The sequence below is a fragment of the Adiantum capillus-veneris genome, chromosome 12, assembly GCF_014529385.1.
Source record: "Adiantum capillus-veneris isolate H3 chromosome 12, ASM1452938v2, whole genome shotgun sequence".
NCBI lineage: Eukaryota > Viridiplantae > Streptophyta > Polypodiopsida > Polypodiales > Pteridaceae > Adiantum > Adiantum capillus-veneris.
In genome coordinates this window covers 126,792,703-126,815,819 of record NC_140942.1, presented here as the reverse complement: position 1 = coordinate 126,815,819, position 23,117 = coordinate 126,792,703, and the positions used below count along the sequence as shown (strand labels likewise).

At 43.7% G+C, this 23,117-nt stretch overlaps 1 protein-coding gene across 1 annotated transcript in view; it reads left to right on the top strand.

Annotated features, from left to right (window-relative positions):
- Positions 1-22,824, top strand: part of LOC147446485 (excitatory amino acid transporter) — a 61,801-nt gene extending 38,977 nt beyond the window's left edge. The window contains exon 3 of the mRNA XM_086525691.1: positions 22,423-22,824. Coding sequence (XP_086381817.1) covers positions 22,423-22,448 — 26 coding nt within the window. The 3' untranslated portion in view covers positions 22,449-22,824. The remainder of the gene's footprint in view (positions 1-22,422) is intronic.
- The last annotated feature ends 293 nt before the right edge of the window (positions 22,825-23,117 follow it).

Here is a 23,117-nt window from a genome sequence, read left to right as displayed (position 1 = left end):
CGCCCCTTTCGGTATTTCTTTTTATATTAATCTGTGTTAAAAGTACAAGAGAGTAGGCATGCGCTCACTCTCTGTTAGGTTCAGCGGAATGAATGTTTGAACTTTGCTCAAGTTGAGTGCTCCGAATTGTGCTCAAGGTTCCTTTTAGTTCTTATGGAAGGGAGAGCCTTCCGTTCTTAATGAGAGAGTGCTATGATCACAAACGAAGTGAATGGACTCTGTGCGTGAAAGTGTATGAGACTGAGAGATCGAGAGAGAAGAGAATACGACACCATAGACGTTGTAAAACCCTCCTCCAAAGGCCCCACTCTTGTCGGCGAGAGTGGTCTACTATTGATTGCACAAATCTCTACAATGCTTGGACTTGCCGACGATGTTGACGACAATGAGGACGACGATGAGACGGGCTGAAATCTGAAATCGCTAAGGGCTGAAATCTGCAAATCTTGTATCTGCTGAATTTTGACTCTTATGTCGATGGCGACTATGCGACGACAATGCGCTGAAAATGCAGATGCTGAAATCTGTGTTTTCCGGGCTGAAAGTGTAAACCTTGTGGAAACTGACCGTGCGGCGAGGAACTGCTGCGGGAAGGTGAGATCTGCGAGATTCGGGACTTGATCTGCGATGTCTAAGTGCTTGAAACTGACAACGCTGATGGTTCTTGATGTTCCGTCGCGGTAAATCTGCAAAACGCTGGGGCTGATCCGCAAATAAAAAACGCTAGGGCTGAAAATGGTTCTGCTGTCGCCGGATGTCCTGCAAATGCAAAACGCTAGGCTTCTTGTGGAGTCTTCTGTTGCCAGGGATCTGCAAACCAAAAACTATGGCTGATTTGGTCCAAAAACGCTAGGTGGTTGCTGTGGAGCAAAAACGCTAGGGCTTGGGGTTCTGCTGAGAAGTTACCTGTTGAGTAATGGTGCTCTTGCTGCCTCTTCTGTTAATTAGTGCTAGTCTAGGTTTGCTTATATACCAACTTACTCAATTTACCCTACCTACTTTCCAACAGAAGTCAGTTAAAAATAATAAGTAAAAAATGTCAAAAATAGGTAAATTAGGTCTATGCACTGTAAAAATGCTACTGATGGGATCTGATTGGAATCTGATGGTCATGCCGTGTGCAACCAAAGGATATACATCTAATCTAAGTGTCTAGACATGCATAGTCTGCGAACAGACTCACAAAAGTAGACTGACTTGACTGAATTGAACCTTGATCATGCTGTAGCTTGTCCACGGACACATAGGGTTGGCACGGTCCGCTCTCAATGAGTGAAAAGAGGCCCAAGGGGAGACTGGACAAGCCCTTCTTTCTTTGGTTTCCTGTCACTCTTCAAAAACACGATTAGGAATCGACACGCCCAAGCGAACTTGGGTTCGTGCGACTTCAACAAGCAAAAAAAATTCTGTGGTTCTTTCCTTGAGTGATACAGAACACTGCCAAAGCTTTGATACCAATGTTAGGTGCAACGGAATGAATGTTTGAACTTTGCTTAAGATGAGTGCTCCAAACTGTGCTCAAGGTTCCTTTTAGTTCTTATGGAAGGGAGAGCCTACCGTTCTTAATGAGAGAGTGCTATGATCACAACAAAGTGAATGGACACTGTGCGTGCAAGTGTATGAGACTGAGAGATAGAGAGAGAAGAGAATACGACACCAGAGACGTAACTCCTCCGAAGGCCCCACTCTCGTCGACGAGAGTGGTCTACTATTGATTGCACAAAACTCTACAATGCTTGGACTTGCCGACGATGTCGACGACGATGAGGACGACGACGAGACGGGCTGAAATCTGAAATCGCTAAGGGCTGAAATCTGCAAATCTTGTATCTGCTGAACTTTGACTCTATGTCGATGACGATGTCGATGGCGATGATGCGCCGACGAGCGCTGAAAACGCAGATGCTGAAATCTGCGTTTTCCGGGCTGAAACTGTAAACCTTGCGGAAACTGACCGTGTGGCGAGGAACTGCTGCGGGAAGGTGAGATCTGCGAGGTTCAGGACTTGATCTGCGATGTCCAAGTGCTGGAAACTGAAAACGCTGCTGGTTCTTGATGTTCCGTCGCGGTAAATCTGCAAAACGCTGGGGCTGATCTGCAAATCAAAAACGCTAGGGCTGAAAATGGTTCTGCTGTCGCGGATGTTCTGCAAATGCAAAACGCTAGGCTTCTTGTGGAGTCTTCTGTTGCCAGGGATCTGCAAACCAAAAACGCTGGCTGATCTGGTCCAAAAATGCTAGGTGGTTGCTGTGGAGCAAAAACGCTACGGCTTGGGGTTCTGCTGAGAAGTTGCCTGTTGAGCAATGGTGCTCCTGCTGCCTCTTCTGCCAATTTAGTGCTAGTCTAGGTTTGCTTATATACCAACTTACTCAATTTGCTCTACCTACTTTCCAACAAAAGTCACTTAAAAATAGTAAGTGAAAAATGTCAAAAATAGGTAAAGTAGGTCTATGCACTGTAAAAATGCTACTAATGGGATCTGACTGGAATCTGATGGTCATGTTGTGTGCAACCAGAGGATATGCATCTAATCTAAGTGTCTGGATATGCACGGTCTGCAAACACTCATAAAAGTGCCAGATCACTTCTTATTCTAGACTGACTTGACTGAATTGAACCCTGATCATGTTGTGGCTTGTCCACGGACACATAGGGTTGGATGTGTCACGTGACACTCTCAGACTCTGCGTCCAGATGCTCTCAGAGTTGAGGCCTAGCCCACTTATTTTTTGGTACAAGCGATGCCCAAAAGCAGAGCCCCAAAAGCATTAATAAAAAAAGCTTCTCACTCAAAAGCAGAGAGTCCAAAAGCAGCCAGTACTCTTGGTGGAAATCCGTACAGGTTGGTCAGCGCTTTATGCGCCGCAATTTGTGGAGGTTCCATACGGCAGCCACGTCAGTTCTCTTATTTCCATGTGTACCCGGGGTCCCCTCGTCATTGGCCATAAGTTGGGACAACCCCTAGGATTGGCACATCACCAGTTTGTGACACAATGCTTCTAGTTGTTGTGGTACATGACGACGATGATGTTGTCGATGACGACGACGACGACGACGAAGATCGACGGCTGAAAATAAAAAATGCTAGGTTGAAGGCTGGCTTAAAACTGAGCGTTGTTCTAGGGATGAATTCTGCAACTGTGCCGGCGACGACAACGACGACGGTGACGACGAGGCTATGCAAAAACGCTGGTGGCTGAAATCTGAAAATATGAAGAACACGCTTACTATGTGTGTTTATTCATACTTAAACTTAGATGAAAACTAAACTTTGAACAGAACTTGATGACAAGAGACTCAGAGATTGAATGTGTTTGATTGATTGAAATGTGTTACAAGGGCGTTCTTACATAGAATCTGAAGAGACGATGAAGAGACATGACCATAGGTCAAAAGACATGACTCTAGGCCAATAGTCGTCTCTCTCTGCTGTAGAGTCGTGGCCGTTCGGCGTAGAGGTGTAGCCATTCGCTGAAGAGGCATGGCTATTCACTGAATAGGTGCGACTCTTGGGCGAAGAGACACATCCTTTTGAGAACAGGGGTCTCTGATCTGGTACGTCTGCGTATCTGCAAGAGAACCAAGCGAGGAAGGTAATACAAAAATAAAGAATACGTCACAATCGTGACATTCCCTCCCATTTAAAATAAAATTGTGAGGTGCAGCGGATGTGAATGTTGAACTTTGCTCGAGATGAGTGCTCCGAATTGTGCTCAAGGTTCCTTTTACTTACGGAAGGGAGAGCCTTCCGTTCCTTTAGTGAGAGAGTGTAACTGATCACAAACAAAGTGGATAAACACTGTGAATGAAGGTGTTGAGACTGAGAGATAGAGAGAGAAGAATACGACACCAGAATGTTGTCAAACCCTCCTCCGAAGGCCCCACTCTCTATGGTGAGAACGGTCTACTATTGATTGCACAAATCTCTACAATGCTATGGACTTGCCGACAATGTCGAGGACGATGAGAACGACGACGAGACGCGTTGAAATCTGAAACGCTAATGGCTGAAATCTGCAAGTCTTTATTTGCTGAATTCTGACTCTATGTCGATGACGACGGTGATGACGACAGCATCTGCGTTTTCCGGGCTGAATCTGCAAACTTTGGCTGATCTAACCGTGCGGTGAGGATCTGCTGCGAGAAGGTGAGATCTACGAAGTTTGGGGGCTGCGGCACGGTGTTTGAATGCTGAAAACTGAAAACGCTGGTCTATCTGCTGATCCTGTCGCGGAGAAACTGCAAAACGCTAGGTTGCCTGCTGCTCCAAAACGCTAGGACTGAATCTGTGCTGGATGCAAAAACGCTAGTGATCTGATGTGTCTGTTGTCGCCAGGCTGCTGCAACTACAAAACGGTGGGCTGAATTTGTACTTGAAGAAAACGCTGGGCTTTGTCTTGGCTAAAAACGCTAGGTTTGCTGCTCGGGGGAGTCTTTCTGAGAAGGTGCATTGCTGGATGTTTGGTCCTTGCTGCCTCTTCTGCCAGAAAGTGCTAGCGTTAGGGTTTCTTATATACATGCTTGTCAAAATTGCCCTACCCAGTTTCCCAACAAAAGTCACTTAAAAATAATAAGTGAAAAATGGCTAAAATAGGGAAAATAGGTCTATGCACTGTAAAAATGCTCCTGATGGGTTCTAATGGTAATCTAATGATCATGCTGTGTGCAACCACAGGATATGCATCTACTCTTAGTGTCTAAACATGCACGGTCTGCGAACAGACTCACAAAAGTGTCAGATTACTTCCTAAGCTAGGCTAACTAAACTGAACTGAACCCTTGTCATGAAGTAGCTTGTCCACGTACACATAGGGTTAGATGTGCACGTGACATCCCCTCCTTTGTAAAGTGAGATACTGGTACCGTACTGTATGGCGTCGAGGGAGATCGCCAACAGCGTTTGGAATCCTGGAAAGGACTCTTCGCCGGCCCACTCTGATGCGTGGGTCATGCGATACTTGAACTTCATAAAGGTCTGCAATGCTTGCTTCTATGGGCCGCGCCGAAAGCGCGAGACAAAGTCATCTGTGGCTCCTTCAATGCTTCAACTTCGTCTATAGTCATGTGTCTACCTTCTTCAAGAATCTCCGAGGATGAAAATTCCTGAAACCACTTCCAACACAAAAACATGAACATACCCATTCCATGTAAAGTGACTGGAAAAATTCTAGTCTTCTTTAAAAACTGTGCATACATATAGACGGAGTGCCAAACCGTTCATCAAACACACGCAAACAATGGAATCGAAACTTGTCTTTCTGATCTAAATCTATCAACTGTGGCAAATCACAATGGAAATGCCCATGCTTGATGCTCAATCCTTCTTGTGCTCTTTCGGATATTGTGCCATGCCAAGGAAGAGACATGGAATGTGAATTCCTTGGATGCAAACATTTCATCTTTTCATGAGTAATCCGCATACATCCGTGCTCATTCATGAGTGAATCGTGTTCATCGTGCAATATGGCATGCTTGTGAAAAGGGATTACGTAAGGACGGTGACTAAAATACAAGAAAGTGTCACAAAGTGATGACATGGTTACCGAGAGCAGAAACCCTAACCCTAATTTCTGCCAAAAACCCTAACTGTTGAAACCCTAATTTTTGCCAAAACCCTAATTTTGGAAACTCTAACCCTAATTGCTGCTGAAACCCTAAATGTGATTGAAACCCTAATTCGGGCGGCAGAAATGCCACGTGGCAGCAATACGGATATTCCGAGATTTGCGGCGGAAATTACGATGCTGAAAATCTGCAGCTTTTGCTTTATTCTAGCGACGCAATTTTGAGCATGAGAGAGAGGGAATTGCATTGCTTTGTTAAAAGCCTAGAGAGAGAGAGAGAGCTTGTGAGAAAAAGAATTTGCTTTTGACTGGAAGCTTTTGGGGCTTTGCTTTTGGCATCCCTTGAAAACTTTAAATAAGCGGTGAGGGCTCACTCTGCAGAGCATCTGGACGTAGAGTCTGAGAGTGAAACCCTAACCGCTCTCTCTTGTACTTTGAACTGATTAATACATAAAGGAATACCGAGAGGGGCGTCGGTCTTTGGGGCCAATATCTCTAGGCACGGAACTCCGCCGGGCGAGTGCAAATCTATTGTAAACTGTGAACTGTTTTGAAGTGGTTATTTGGTGCTGTCGTGATTGATTCTTGACTTGGAGTGTCCAAGTCTTTTACAGTGGTATCAGAGCCCGGCCGATTTCTCTTCTACGGGAAATCCGATTCCCAATGTTTTTTCCGCGGCACCTATGGCTTCACGCAAGGATCAGTCGACTCCCTCTGGATCACAACGAAGATTCCGATAGAGAGTATGGCCCACCTCGGCCTACTCAGGCGGATTAACGAGAGATGAAGCGTCGTCAATTGATCGACGCTGCAACAAAGATGATGCTCAGTTTTGCGGAGGACCCGAAATTGGCAAAATATATGAGCGAGACTTCTTTTCAGGAAGTGCACGAGCAATGGCAGAAAACCACAAGACCACCCCCAAAACCCGCTCACAAGACATATTCAGAGAAGGAATTAGAAGAGGTGGTTGATGCACGGATTGCTCAGCTTTTTGACACGCAGAACAAAGCTAAAAAGCACGGCAAAAAGCAGAAGAAAGGCACTAACTTCTCGGGTTATTTGGGTTGTCAGTCAACATTTGATAAAGCAAAGAAATAGAAGAAGCGTGTTCGATTTGGAGAAGTACCCAGTTCTTCTTCTTCTTCTTCTGACAGTTCTTCTAGCTCTTCAGATTCGAGCGAAGAAGACAGAAAAGGCAAAAAGCGAAGCAAGAAACAACGCTTCGGAAAGGGCAAGAAAAAGGCAAAGAAGTCTAAATCTCGCCCAGTGAGTGACAAGACTCGTCTACAGACAGTTCAGACTCCGATGACGGAAAATTTTATGTGAACAAGAAGAATTTTTATAAAGCGAACCAGTATGACTTTCTGAAAGATAAAAGCAAGAAAGTTCGAGAGTTTAAGGAAGGTGGACAGTCGATCAAATTTGACACTTTTTCAGGATACAAAGATGTTTCGAAGGCTGCCTTTTATACAGCAGTTTGACATCGCTTTCGCGGGAGGACGCTACTCAGAGCACTCCAAGATTCGGAGAGCTGCCTCTTATTTTACGGGGAATGCTCGAACTTGGTGGTCCACGCTTCTTTTAAACAAGACTGCGCCAGTTAAATGGCTGAAATTTAAGAAGCTTTTTATTTCTTCTTGGTTGACGCAAGAGTATGAACGCGATATACGAGTTGCTTGGAACCATCTTCGGATGACCAAGAGGGATACAGTGGATGCTTACCGTGGGAGATTCTGGAGCTCTTTTCTACCCGCCTCTTCATTCAAGAAGATCTCGTTTAGAGAACAGATTGAGCGGTTTACCTTGGGTCTACCTATAGAGATCCCGGATCACTGCTTGGAACAGAAGTCAGCTTCTATTCAGGAGTTGATGAGTCATGCGAAACGGGGCTTTGCCATTCACTCTGGCAGTTTGACCTACCCCACCAATGAGGTCATGACACAACGAGCCGAACAGACTTCAGCGAATGAAAGTAGAAAGAGAGAGAGCAACCCAGAAAAGAAGGATGCACGACCCAAGCTTACTCCTGAGGAGAGAGCTCGCTTCATCAGGGAAGGGAAGTGCTTTGGATGCGGGGAACATGGACATATCTCCGCGAAGTTCCCTAACAAGGCACCGAATGAACAAGATTAGAAAGTTCTAAAGCAGCTGAGAGACGTGGCAGAAAAGGCAAATAAAAAAAAGCACCACATGGTGTGGAACGTGAAAGGAATCAAATGAATGAAAGTAAAACTTTGCCGTTTTTGGGGCAAAGTGAAGGATCAGGAAGCTCTTTTGAAGGAGCCAAGGTCAACTTCTTTTCACTTGGAATTGGCGGCTCGATTTGGAACTACGCCCGACACGCTGAGGCCACTGGCGAAGGTAGTTCGAGTGGCACCCGAACGGGATGTTGCCATTACACCGAGCATTGGCAAACGTCGTTTGCAATGACAGGAGTGTTCAGGGCACGCGAGTGACGTTCTACTCGGAATCCCTTGGTACCACAAGAATTACGCCGTGGTCGACTACTTGGCCGAGAAAGCGACTTTGACAAATTAAGGGCTCAGAGATTGTACTTGATGAACTTCAGTTTCTTTACTCATTCTTTTGGGAGAGACTTGAACGATGGATAAAGGTCGAATATGTTTTGACCTTAAGAAAAGAACGCCAAGATTTTTCTCCACACTCATGCCGATTGCTTTTTTTCGAGGGCCTGAAGATCATACCATTGATCTGATACCTGGAAGCACACCACCGAACCGGCCACCTTACCGTGTGAGCCGAGCACAAAATGAAGAGATTATGAACCAAGTGAAAGACCTTTTGGAAAAGGGTCTTGTCCAGCCTAGTACTTCACCGTATTACTCTCCAGTGTTGTTGATTTTGAAGAAAGATGGATCTTGGAGAATGTGCATCGATTATAGAGCTCTCAACAAAATCACCATCAAGAACAGATTTTCGATTCCTAGGATCGATGATATACTCGACAGATTATAGGGATCCTCGTGCTTTAGTAGGATTGATATGAAGAGTGGATATCATCAAATGAGAATAGCGTCGGGAGACGTCTACAAGACAGCTTTTCGGACGACTTTTGGGTTATTTGAGTTTTTGGTGATGCCTGGCTTAACCAATGCTCCCGCGACATTTAACCGGATGATGGACATGATTTTTCGAGAGTACAGGCTATTTGTTCGCACTTTCTTCGACGATATCATTGTTTCCTCCAAGAATGAGGCAGAACATAGAGATCATCTGCTTCAGGTCTTTCAAGCATTACGAGATCACAAGTTAGTGATTAATGCAAAGAAAAGTGATTTTTTCCTACCAAAGATACACTTTTTGGGACACTGTAACAAACTGCTGACGTGTCAAAGCCTAAAGAATGGAGCCAACTTACAGATGTGGCCGAGGGGCCTAAACCCTAAGAAGAACAAGTAACACAAGAAGTGTAAGAAAGTGATAACGTGGCTGCTCGAGAGTAGAAACCCTAACCCTAATTTTTGCCAGAAGCCCTAACTGTTGAACCCTAATTTTGGAAACCCTAACCCTAAAACCTATAAACCCTAATTCTAGAAACCCTAACCCTAAAACCTGCAAACCCTAATTCTGGAAACCCGAACCCTAAAACTGTAGAAATCCTAATCCTAACCGTAAGGGAAGCAGAGAGATTTCCGAAAATTGCGTTGGCTGATGACGTGGCAAGTTGTACGGATTTTCGTGATTTATGCTGACAGCTTTTTGGCTTTGCTTTTGGACCAAATGCTTTTAAGTTTGAAGGCTTTTCATTGTAATTGCTTTTTAGCCCAAGGTCCTTTAATTATGAGGTTAGGGATCATTCTCTGGAATACGTCCTGGTGAAGTTGCAGAGCCTGGAGTACCGGCTTGTACTAAAGAAATACCGAAAGGGGCGCCAAGGTTTGGGGCCAATACTCTTTGGGGTGGAATTCCGCCAATCCGTGTCGCGTGTTGTCTCTCTCTCTCTCTCTCTCTCTCTTTCTCTTTCAGTTCGGTTGTTATTGAAGTGCTAAAAGCGTGTTCAGTCTGTTCTTTTCTATTGGCACGTGGTGCCCGCCTTGTGACAGTGGTATCAGAGCATCAGTGTCACAAAGTGATGACGTGGCTACCGACAGTAGAAACCCTAAATTCTGCCAAAAACCATAAAAGTCTTGCAAACCCTAATTTTTGCCAAAAACCCTAATTTTATAGAAACCCTAATTTCCGAAAACCCTAACCCTAACTGCTGGCTGAAACCCTAATTGATATGAAACCCTAAGTTCTGGCGCCAGTGCCACGTGGCAGCAGTGTACGGCTTTTTCCGAAAATTACGGAAGCTGGGGAAAAAAGCACTAGTGACGCAAATTAGCTTTTGGGCTTTTTTCGTGGCTACGCTTTGAGAGAAAGAGAGAACTTGCTTTATTGTTGTTCTCATTGAGTGAGAGAGAGAATCTGCTTTTAATTTTTAAGCTTTTGGGGCTCTGCTTTTGGGCATCCCTTGTAATCTTTATATTCACGGTTTAGGGCTCACTTCTGAGAGCATTTGGATGCAGAGTGTGAGAGTGAAACCCTAATTGCTCTTTGTACTTTGACATTGATTTAATACATAAAGAAATACCGAAAGGGGCGCGAGTCTTTGGGGCCAATATCTCTAGGCACGGAACTCCGTCGGGCCAGTGCAAATCTATTGTGATCCGTGAATTGTTTTGAAGTGGTTATTTGGTGCCGTCGTGATTAATTCTTGACTTGGGAGTGTCCAAGTCTGTTACAGTGGTATCTGAGCACGTCCGATTTCTCTTCTACGGGAAATCCGATCTCCAATTTTTTTTTTTCCGCGGCACCTATGGCTTCACGCAAGGATCAGTTGACTCCCTCTGCATCTGGAGATGCGGGCAGGGATCACAACGAAGATTTAGACAGAGAGTATGGCCCGCCTCGGGCCTACTCAGGCGGAGCAAAGAGAGATGAAGCGTCGGCAATTGATCGGCGATGTAACAAAGATGATGCTCAGTTTTGCGAAGGATCCGAAATTGGCAAAATATATGAGCGAGACTTCTTTTCAGGAAGTGCATGCGTCGTAGCAGACAACCACTACATCACCCCTGAAACCCGCTCTCAAGAAACCTTCTGATCACAAACAGTATTTAGAGAAGGAATTACAAGAGGTGGTTGATGCACGGATTGCTCAGCTTTTTGACGCGCAAATGAAAGCCAAAAAGCACGACAAAAAGCAGAAGAAAAGCACGGACTTCCCGGGATATTTGGGTCGTCAGTCGACTTTTGACAAAGCAAAGAAACAGAAGAAGCGTGTTCGATTTGAAGGAGTACCCGGTTCTTCTTCATCTTCTTCTTCTTGTGACAATTCTTCTAGCTCTTCAGATTCGAGCGAAGAAGACAGAAAAGGTAAAAAGCGAAGCAAGAAACAAAGCTTCGGAAAGGGCAAGAAAAAGGCAAAGAAGGCTAAATCTCGCCCAAAGACTGACAGTTCTACTAAGGACTCGTCTACAGACAGCTCAGATTCTGATGATGGAAACTTTTATGCGAACAAGAAGAATTTTTACAAAGCCAACCAGTATGACTTTCTCGAAGATAAAAGCAAGAAAGTCCGAGAGTTTAAGGAAGGTGGCCACTTGATCAAGTTTGATACTTTTTCAGGATACTTAGATGCTTCGAAGGCTTTGTCTTTTATATAGCAGTTTGACATTGCTTTTGCGGGAGGACGCTATTCAGAGCATTCCAAGATTTGGAGAGCTGCCTCTTACTTTAAGGGGAATACTCGTACTTGGTGGTCCCGGCTTCTTTTAAACAAGACTGCGCCAATTAAATGGTTGAAATTTAAAAAGCTTTTTATTTCTTCTTGGTTGACGTAAGAGTATGAACGCGATATACGAGTTGCTTGGAACCATCTTCGGATGACCAAGAGGGATACAGTGGATGCTTACCGTGAGAGATTCTGGAGCTCTTTTCTACCTGCCTCTTCATTCAAGAAGATCTCGTTCAAAGAACAGATTGAGCGGTTCACCTTGTGTCTACCTACAGTGATCCGAGATCACTGCTTGGAGCAGAAGTCAGCTTCTATTCAGGAGTTGATGAGTCATGCGAAGTGGGGCTTTGCCATTCACTCTGGCAGTCTGACCTACCCCACAGATGAGAACATGACACAACGAGCCGAATAGACTTCTTGGAATGAAAGTAGAAAGAAAAAGAGCAACCCAGAGAAAAAGGATGCACGACCCAAGCTTACTCCTCAGGAGCGAGCTCGATTCATCAAGGAAGGGAAGTGCTTTGGATGCGGGGAACATGGACACATCTCTGCGAAGTGCCCTAAAAAGGCACAGAAAGAACAGAATGATAAGGACGACGACAGGCCTGAGAGTTTGAGAGCAGCTGAGGAACGTGGACGAAAAGGCAAGATGAAAACAAGACTGGTTCCAGATTGTGTGGGTACCGATCTAGACACCATGGATGAGAGTACAGAACTTTGCCGAGCTTGGGGCAAAGTGAAAGATCAGGAGGCCCTGATTTTCTTTGATGGAGGAGCCAAGGCAAACTTCATTTCACCGGAATTGGCGGCGCGGCTCGAGATTACTCTCGATCGGATGGAACCACTTGCGGAGGCAGTGCTAGTGGCACTCGGCAGGGACGTAGCCATTACACCTGTCATTGGCAAACTTTGGTTGCATTGTGAGGGCTATTTAGGGCGTGAGGACTTCTTCATAATGCCTTTGGAGGGTTGTGATGTTCTCTTAGGGATTCCCTGGTACCACAAGAACAACGCCGTGGTCGAATATCGGGCGAGAAAAGCGACTTTGACGACAGAAAAGGGCATAACAATTGTACTTGATATTGACTGAAGGGCGAGTCTGTCCCTATTGTATCGGCTTTGGCCATTTCAAAATTAATGAAATTCAGTCTGTTTGTTTACTCGATCTTTATGAAAGAATTGAGCGATAAGGATAGGACAAATATGTCTAAACTTGATAAAGAACGCCAAGATTTTCTCCACTCTCACGCCGATTGCTTCTTAGAGGACCTACCAAGAGAGTTACCACCTGCTCGTCTTGAAGATCATAGCATTGATCTGATACCTGGCAGCACACCACCGAACTGGCCACCTTACCATGTGAGCCGAGCATAGAAGGAAGAGATTATGAACTAAGTGAAAGACCTCTTGGAAAAAGGTCTTGTCCAGCCTAGTACTTCACCGTATTGCTCTCCAGTGTTGGTTTTGAAGAAAGACGGATCTTGGAGGATGTGCATCGATTATAGAGCTCTCAACAAAATCACCATCAAGAACAGATTTCCGATTCCTAGGATTGATGATATACTCGACAGGTTACAGGGATCCTCGTGCTTTAGCAGGATTGACTTGAAGAGTGGATATCATCAGATTCGAATCGCACCGGGAGACGTCTACAGGACAGCCTTTCGGACTACTTTTGGGTTATTTGAGTTTTTGGTGATGCCTTTTGGCTTAACCAATGCTCCTGCGACATTTAACCGGATGATGGACATTATTTTTCGCGAGTATAGGCTATCTGTTGGCACTTTCTTTGACGACATCATTGTTTTCTCCAAGAATGAGGCAGAACACAGAGATCATCTGCTTTAGGTCTTTTAGGCATTACGAGATCACAAGTTAGTGATTAATGCAAAGAAAAGCGAAATTTTTCTACCAGAGATACACTTTTTGGGCCACATTGTCTCAGCACAACAGGAGTGCAAATGAATCCAGCCAAGATAGAGACTATACGTGATTGGCCCGACTGTCCATAAAGTTAGAAGCTTCTTGGGACTGTGTTTGTACTACAGGTGGTTCATACGAAAGTTTGCAGAGGTCGCTTCCCCTTTGCATGTCTTGACACAGAAAGGAGTCCCTTTCTCGTGGGGATTCACAGAGGTTACTGCCTTTCGGACATTGAAAGAGAAATTGACTACGGGACAAGTTTTGACTTTGCCGGACTTGCAGAAGTCATTTGAAGTATATTGTGATGCTTGTGGTTGTAGTCTGGGTGCGGTCTTGATGCAAGAAGGCCATGTCATTGTTTACGAGAGCTGATTGTTCTCTAGGCCGGAGATGACAGTACAGATATATGAGAAAGAGCTTTTGGCGGTTATCCATGCTCTTACTCAGTGGCGGCATTACCTATTTGGGGCGGATTTTACTGTCTTTACAGACCATCAGAGTTTGCGCTACTTCTTGTCACAGAAGCAGCTTTCGGAAAAGCAGATGCGGTAGGCGAACATCTTATCACAATTTCACTTCCAGATTGTCCATGTGCAGAGACAGAAGAATGTGGTGGCAGATGCTGTGTCTCGGAAGCCATTGGTTCTGGCTATTTCCACGATATATCATAAGAACTTCGATGATATGTTCGATCAGTATGCCATAGATACAGATTTTGCAGATATTTTCACACGGATACGGGATGGGGAGACAATAGCTGGATGTCACCGCGGCATTGCTTCCACCATGAAGGGGGTAGAGAGATACTTATTTTGACTGAGACTCAAAAAGGATGTGGAAGAGTTTGTGCGCAGTTGCTTAGTATGCCAGAAGGTCAAGTTTGACAGGCATACGGCACAGTGATTGTTACAGCCTTTACCCATACCCACCCGCCCCTGGGAAAGTATTGCGATGGATTTCATTTTTGATCTCCCGAGAACACAGAGTGGTCACGATGGTATCTGGACTGTCATTGACAGATTTAGCAAAAAGGCTCATTTCATTCCAGTGAAGAAAACAGTCAAGCCGGATCACTTAGCGAGACTGTTTGTGGCCCATATCTTCAATTACATGGCATGCATGAGACGATTGTCTCCGATAGAGACCCCAGATTCACGAGTTTGTTTTGGAAGGCAATTTGGGAGAACATTGGCACGCGGTTGCAGTTCTCGTCATCGTTCCACCCGCAGATTGATGGGCAATCTGAGATTGCAAATTCAGTGGTTCTAGATTTATTGAAGTCATATATCTCAGATCAGAAGACTCAATGGGAAAAGTACTTACCTTTGGTGGAATTTGCCTACAATAACACGATACACTCTTCGACGGGGAAGGCGCCATTTGAGATTGTTGAGGGTACTACGAAGGTTCCACCCTTCCTAAGCACGAAAAGATAAGATCCTTGAAGTGGATGAATATACACGAGATTTGGATACGGCTTTTGCCAAGGTTCGCGAGACTTTGCAGAAGTCTCAAGAACGACAAAAAAAGGCAGCGGATCGCCATCGTCACGATTTGAAATTGAAGGAGGATGATTGGGTGCTCTTACGTTTTGAGAAGGCACGCCTACGAAAGAAAAAGGGAAAGGAGAGGCTTTTTCCAAACCTTAGCATGCGATACTACGGACCTTTCCAAATGACTGAAAAAGATAAATGATGTCTCCTTCCGATTGAAACTGCCAGATACTTGGAGAATTCACAATGCATTCCATGTGAGTCTGTTGAAACCTTTTAAGGGTGATGTGCTTGATGATGGGGAGCCTGATGAGCAACCTGAAGTGGAAGAAAACGAGGAGATCCTTGTTCCTGAACAGATTTTGGCACATAAGGATACGAAGAATAAAGGTAAAGTCCGAAGGCCAGGTTCTTGGTTAAGTTCAAGAACTATCCTGCATTGGATGCGAAGTGGTTGGAGGAGGAGGACCTAGCAGTTACTCCTCAGATTGTGAAACTTTACCTCGATGCTTTTGGTTTAGCATAGTCTATTCCAAACGGAACCCAGAATTCAGCTTGGCTGGAGATCTGGTGCAGTGGGATGCACAAGAGGGGAGTCGCTCCGCTCCTTTGTCAACAGATGCCTTGATTTAGATACTAGAGTCCTTGATGTCTCTTTGAGCTTCAGGGATACTGAAAGCTGACAATATTCTACTGCATGACTTTAATGAAATGGAATTCCTGATTATGATACTGATTTGTTCTTGACTTTTCTTAAGTGCAAGAACTGATAGACGAAATGACTGCAGCATTTTGGTCTGATTGATCTCGAATAGACATGGTTGCAATAGGGGTTAGTCAATCGAACATCGATGAAGTTCCGATTGGATCTAGATGCGATTGCTAGCTACATTGCCGATAAATCATGGTCTAAGATCCGAATGAATGATTGAATGTCCTGTGATGTCCTGTGATGTCGTGTGATGTGATTGTCGATTGGTACATGTGCTACATGTGTGTTCCTAGTACGTAGGTACTAACAGTCAGTGTCTGCTAAGACGATTTATGGTCTCTGTCTGTTTTGCAGGCGTAATCGAGGGCGATTACAATGCTTTCAACAGGGGGGTATGTCACAAAGTGATGACGTGGCTACCGAGAGCAAAAACCCTAATCCTAATTTCTACGAGAAACCCTAATTCTGGAAACCCTAACCCCAACTGTTTCTGAAACCCTAAATGTGGCTGAAACCCTAATTTGGGCGGCAGAAATGCCACGTGGCAGCAGTACGGATATTCCGAGATTTGCGACGAAAATTACGACGTTGAAAACTGCAGCTTTTGCTTTATTCTAGCGACGCAATTTTGAGCATTGCTTTGTTAAAATCCTAGAGAGAGAGAGAGAGAGAGAGAGAGAGAGAGAGAGAGAGAGAGAGAGAGAGAGAGAGAGAGAGAGAGAGAGAGCTTGTGAGAGAAACAATTTGCTTTTAATTGGAAGCTTTTGGGGCTCTGCTTTTGGCATCCCACTCTGTAGAGCATCTGGATGCAGAGTCTGAGAGTGAAACCCTAATTGCTCTCTCTTGTACTTTGAACTGATTAATACATAAAGAAATACCGAAAGGGGCGCCAGTCTTTGGGGCCAATATCTCTAGGCACAGAACGCCGCCGGGCGAGTGCAAATCTATTGTGAACTGTGAACTGTTTTGAAGTGGTTATTTGGTGCTGTCGTGATTGATTCTTGACTTGGAGTGTCCAAGTCTGTTACAGAAAGCATCACGAATGAAACACTCGAACAATGCGTGCTGACTAATCATTCGAATACATAATACTTCCTGTGGGGGTTCTTTGGACCTCGACTCAAGAGCCAAGATCGATTCTTCGTGATTGATCGAATGTGCAATGAGGTTAGCTTTACTAGACAAAGTATTGTCTAAACCATCATCCTTGTGAACAATCACATCTTTATCATGCAATTCATCATGCTTATCATTATCATGCAATTCATCATGCTTATCATTATCATGTAATTCATCATGCTTATCATTATCATGCTCACATCTTGATCATGCAAATCATCATGCTTATCATTATCAAGCAAATCATGTGTGTCATGCTTTGGAGAAGAAAAGACTGAGAGAGTCTCCTTCTCCTGATTCTCTTCAATCTGCACCTGCACATTATAAAATAGTAGGACCAACTCTTGCATGCGTTGGTCTCTTTGCGCTTCACGCTCTAACCATCTTTCTTTGTGATCGCGATCCAATTCGGCTATTCTTTCTTTGTGCTAGTGATCCAATTCTGCGTTTCTTTCTACGGCCGCCAAGCGCACTTGCTTGCGCTCACGATCTATGGCTGCCATTCTTTCTTCGTGCCACACTTCTTGTTGTCTATTTTGTCGTATCATCATGTCCATCATCGACTTGACCAAAGCCTTCATAGGATTTGGTGCAATCCTTGGCGTAGATGGGGAAGGGGGAGAGTCAAAAAAACCTCCTGGTGGGGAAAATTCTTCTTAGCCACTGCCATGCTCATCACCTCCATGCGAAGTATCCATTCCGCTTCGGGTAATGACCATACATTGAAGTCTTCGGTTCTTAAGTTCACGAGGAACTTGGGTTCTTGAGGTCTTGAGTTCTGGAGGTTCTTCTTTAGCTTGCAATATGTGTAAGAGAAGGATCTTCTCTTACCCGAGCTCTTCTCTTTCCCATGGGCGCACCCCTTGGCGGCCTTGCGCTCACACCAAGGTTGCTTTTTCCCACCTCACGTCGATTGGCCGGCCGCTAAGTGCACGGTCCGCTTTCAATGAGTGAAAAGAGAAACAAGGGGAGGTTGGACAAGCCCTTCTTTCTTGGGTTTCCTGTCACTCTTCAAAAACACGATTAGGAATCAACACGCCCAAGTGGACTTGGGTTACGTGCGACCGCAACAAGCAAAAAAATTCTTGTGGTTCTTTCCTTGAGTGATACAGAACACTGTCAAAGCTCTGATACCAATGTAAGGTGCCACGGATTTGAATGTTAAACTTTGCTCAAGATGAGTGCTCCGAATTGTGCTCAAGGTTCCTTTACTTACGGAAGGGAGAGCCTTCTGTTCCTTTAGTGATTACAAACAAAGTGGATAAACACTGTGAATGAAGGTGCTGAGAGATTGAGAGATAGAGAGAGAAGAATACGACACCAAAATGTTGTCAAACCCTCCTCCGAAGGCCCCACTCTCTATGGCGAGAGCGGTCTACTATTGATTGCACAAATCTCTACAATGCTATGGACTTGCCTACGATGTCAACGACGACGACGAGACGGGCTGAAATCTGAAAACGCTAATGGCTGAAATCTGCAAATCTTTATCTGGTGAATTCTGACTCTATGTCGGTGATGACGATGTGACGACGACGCGCTGAAAAACGAAGATGCTGAAATCTGCGTTATCCGGGCTGAATCGGCAAACTTTGGCTGATCTAACCGTGCGGCGAGGATTTGCTGCGGGAAGGTGAGATTTGCGAAGTTTGGGGGCTGCAGCACGGTGTCTGAATGCTGAAAACTAAAAACGCTGGTCTATCTGCTGATCCTATCACGGAGAAACTGCAAAACGCTAGGTTGCCTGCTGCTGCAAAACGCTAGGGTTGAATCATGCTGGATGCAAAAACGCTAGTGATTTGATGTGTTTGCTGTAGCCAGGCTGTTGCATCTACAAAACGCTGGGCTGAATTTGTACTTGAAGAAAACGCTGGGCTTTGTCTTGGAAAACGCTAGGTTTGCTGCTTGGGGGGGGGGGGGTTTCTGGTCCCTGCTGCCTCTTCTGCCAGAAAGTGCTAGCGCTAGGGTTTCTTATATACATGCTTGTCAAAATTGCCCTACCGAGTTTCCCAACAAAAGTCACTTAAAAATAATTAGTGAAAAATGGCTAAAGTAGGAAAAATAGGTCTATGCACTGTAAAAATGCTCCTGATGGTAATCTGATGATAATGCTGTGTGCAACTAGAGGATATGCATCTACTCTAAGTATCTGGACATGCACGGTTTGCAAACAGACTCACAAAAGTGTCAGAACACTTCCTAAGCTAGGCTAACTGAAGTGAACTGAACTGAACTCTTGTCATGAAGTAGCTTGTCCACGTACACATAGGGTTAATTGTGCACGTGACAAAAACCTTGTGTGTTAGTTTTAAACATTCGTTTATCAAAGAACTCTTGTAGAAGCTGAGGGTATTGTTGCATCTCTTTATCTGTTTGCCATGTAGAGTCCGACTCATCAAGATCCATCCACTTAACTAGAAATTCTGTAGTAATCTTTCGTCTTGTCTCCTTTGGACGAACATCAAGAATAAGTTTTGGAACTAAAATCAAGTGTTCTTTTTCTATTTCTGGAACAGAGGATGAAAAACCTGGAATAATTGAATCTCCTGGAATATATTTGTTTAACCAAGAAATATGAAATGTTGGATGATTCTTTCCCCATGTTGGTGGAAGTTTAAGTCTGTAAACTGACTGTAGAATACTTCTTCAAAATCTTGAAAGAATCATAATATTTGGGCCGTGACTTAGGAAAGACAGACTGCATTGTTTTATATCGATGTGAAGCAACATATAATAACACCAAGTCTCCTTCTTGAAACTCTGTATGGTGACGATGTTTATTTGCTTCCAGGTGGAAAGATACGTAGTGTACGTCATGTTTTAGGTACGTACGGAACGTATACCGTACTGAACCACCTCTCGGGTATGTAATAGGTACCTACCATATGTAAAAAACCCATAGTCTCTGTGCTACTGTCTGTGAAGTTCTTTGCAGAAACTTGCTTTCTGGAATCTGGAAATCGTTACTTGCAATAAGTTTCTACTTGTAACCCTTGGCTATTAGGTTTCCATACCACCCAAAAGCCCAAAACGGCTTGCGTTCCAATTTACTGCAATTTTGTCCAAATTCGCCAATTACCACCGTACTGAACCATACGATACGTACGGTTGTACCGTACGGATAGGTTCCGTACGTACGTACAGATGCAACCTTGATTTGCTTGCTTTTGATAAGTCTGTCTAACATGTCCCAATTTGTCCTTGATTTGAATAAGAATGTCTTGCATCTCATTTACCAACTGATCTGTCAAAGCAACCTTATGTCATATCACAAAGTTTGTAGGAAGTAATGGTGTATGTCCTTGAAAGGGAGTCATGCCAATTGCTGAGTGAACGGAATTATTGTAAGCAAACTCTACCAATGGCAAATATTCTTCTCAAGAATAAAGGCGAGTCTGTATGAAATGTCGTAACATTTCCTCCAATGTTTGATTCACTCGTTTAGTTTGCCCATCAGTCTGTGGATGATAAGCTGAACTGAATAAAAGAATCGTTCCCAATGATTTGAATAAGGAAGTCCAAAAATGTCATGTGAACTGAGAATCTCATCTAAAATGATTGATTTGACAATCCATGGATTTGAAACATATGTTGCACAAATAATGAAGCAATATCTGGTGCTGAAGCAGTAATTCTGCAAGATATAAAATGTGCCATTTTGGAAAATCGATCCACTATCACTGATATCTGATTATTGCCTTTTGAAGATTTAGGCAACGTTGTAATGAAATCCATGCTGATGCCTTCCTAGCGTTCATTTGGAATTGGTAAAGGCTGTAACAATCCTTGTGGTAATTGTCATGACGCCTTCATAGTTTGGCAAGAGTGACAAGCTTTGACAAAGTTCACCACGTCTTGCTTCATTTGAGGCAATAATAAACAACTGTCAACAGTTTGTATGTTTTGTTGATGCCGGGATGAGCAGCATAAGGTACTTCATGATGTTCTTGAATAATCATCTTTCTCAAAGGCAAATTATGTGGTACGAAAATTCTGTCCTCATAATACAACAAATAATCTTCTATTGTATACGCTGCAACCAACTTCATTTCTGCCTGTGTAGGAGTGTTTGTTCAAAGCACTCGAAAAACTTCAGCAAAATCTCGATCAATGAAGTATTCATCTTTAAAACAATCAGGAATATCGAATATAACTGTGGATCTACTACCGAATTTTGAACATATTCAGTGAACGTCCTTGTCGAGGATTCATAACTAGTTGTGCAAAAATATACTGGTTCAATGTGAACTAAGTGTGTGATTTGTGAACTGCATGTTCAATGAATGCATGTTCTTGTGGATGGATGCATCAAGACTTCTGGACGGATGAGATGACTAGACTAAATAATTGAAACATAGTGTTCAATGTGAACTTAGTGTGTGATTTGTGAACTGCATGTTCAGTGAATGTACGTTCTTGTGGACTTAGTACATGAATACCTAGAGCTAGTGTCTATCGAAGGAAGTTTCTGTCCTATAGCTAATTTGCAGGTGTCATCGAGGACGAGTACTCTTCTTTAAGAGGGGTATGTGACAAGTCCGTGAGGTGGCACTACCACTTATGGAGCACTGGCCAGAGGGGCCTAAAACCCTAAAGTCAAAAGCTTGAACTTTGGAACCGATTTTCGTAAATCACGCTGACCCTACTCACGTGACACTGCTGTATGGAATTTTCGCGATTTGTGCTGCTGGTGATGATGTGGCAGCTTGTACGGATTTTCACAAATTGCGCTGGCTGAAATTCGGAGTTTTTAGCCCTAGCTTTTTGGACCAGTTTCTTTTGAGTTTAAATGCTTTTAGAACTTACGCTTTTGGGGCTTTGCTTTTAGCATCCCTTGTACTCTTTATAAGTGCCCCTAGGGCCACTCTTCAAGGCATCTGGATGCAGAGCTGGAAGATTTGGACCCAACGGGAGTTGTACTCTTGCAATTTAATAATAAAGAAATACCAACAGGGGCGCCAATCTTTGGGGCCAACGTGGCTTGGCTTGGAACTTCGTCGTGCCATGTCGTCTTCCCTCTCTTTTATTCCAGTGTTTTGAAGTACTAAAAGTGTTGCCGGAAGTGATTATAGAGCACTCATCTTGAGTTATCACCATAAATCACTTGAATTTTGTGTTGGTGCTCCCAAGGGAGAGATTGCTTGCTTATATAGTGTGTACCTGCCTTTTGACGTTTTGGGGCTTTGCCTGTAAAAACTTAGTCAAAGGTTAGCTAATCAATATGCTCTCGCTCATTGGCCCAGGAACTGGATGTGGTCTTGTACATTGATGCTATGCAATGCCTAGTCTCCATGGAAAAAGCATCCGCTTTTTTTGAAAAGCAACTTGCTTTTGCAAAAAGCAATTGCTTCTCTAAAATGCTTTTGAGTACTTATATTCATCCATGTGCTTGTTTCTATTGAGCAATCCATTTTGTGACACTGTCTCACGTTGTGTCTGGACAAACAGTGAAGTTAAGGTCCACACAAGGTTTGGAAGATGGTTTTTATGTATGTTGTTGACCATGTCATACCTGTTCCTTATTTTTATAAAATTTCTTTTGAGTTTAGCTTCATATAGAAATTGCTCTTTTGTTTCATGTTCGTGTTGTTGTTAAGAGTTCGAAGTCCAAGTCTTTTCAGCCTTGGTTTAAAGGTTTGAGTAAGTTTCTCATATGTGTTTGAATGAAGTAAGTAGTCTTCTTATCTTCGTGCACTCTAGAGTTTTAGCTAAGAGGTAACTCGAAGTCTGTACTTATTTGTCTGTGGTTATGTGCACATGTTTGTTTGCTGGAGGTTGTATGTCAGGTTCAGAGACTGCCATACTTGCAAAGCTCCTTGGCTCAAAGCTTTTGCAAACACATCTAATTAGAGGCTTGAATTTTTGCAGGAACTATTCGGGCTGTAAGGGATTAGCTCTACAGCATGTCAAATCTGCTGGCTACTCTGCCACACATTCTTCTCAAGCGAAGGCAATTTATGCGACAAAAGTTATTTGCAGAAACCCTGGCCTCTTAGGCTTCCAGGAATAAGATTAACTTATAAAAGGTTGTGTGGATTCTGTATGGATGAAATATCATTTCTTTAGGTGTTAATGTTTTGTACGAGCATTTTTTCAACGTGGGTCTTTTCTCGATACCATCAAATGTTCGTGAAGTTAATTCTTCAGATGGATATCGCTATTAAGGAAATTATTTTCTATGTTGGTTTTAGCAGGGAACTTCCTACTGACATGGAAGGAAATGATAGGGCATGGAATGGCAAGTTAATTAAATCTGACCTTCTTGTGAGATATTAAGGCCTGTGTTTGGCCTGTGTTTAGACTGTCATATTGATGAATTTCGATGGGGCCAGTGGCACATTGTTCATTTTTCCTTATCAATTCAAGGTAATGTTGGGGATTGATTAAATTTGGGCAGGCATAGATGGGCTGTTATATTTATATTTTCAGGGTGCACTTAAACAAGCATAAGCTCACCGTTGATGAATGCAAGTGCTGTGCAGTGTTATAATTATTCAATATGAGTTGCTTGTTGGGGAGTCATTTCAAGATCATTATCTGAGATTCTTTTTTGAAGATATCGT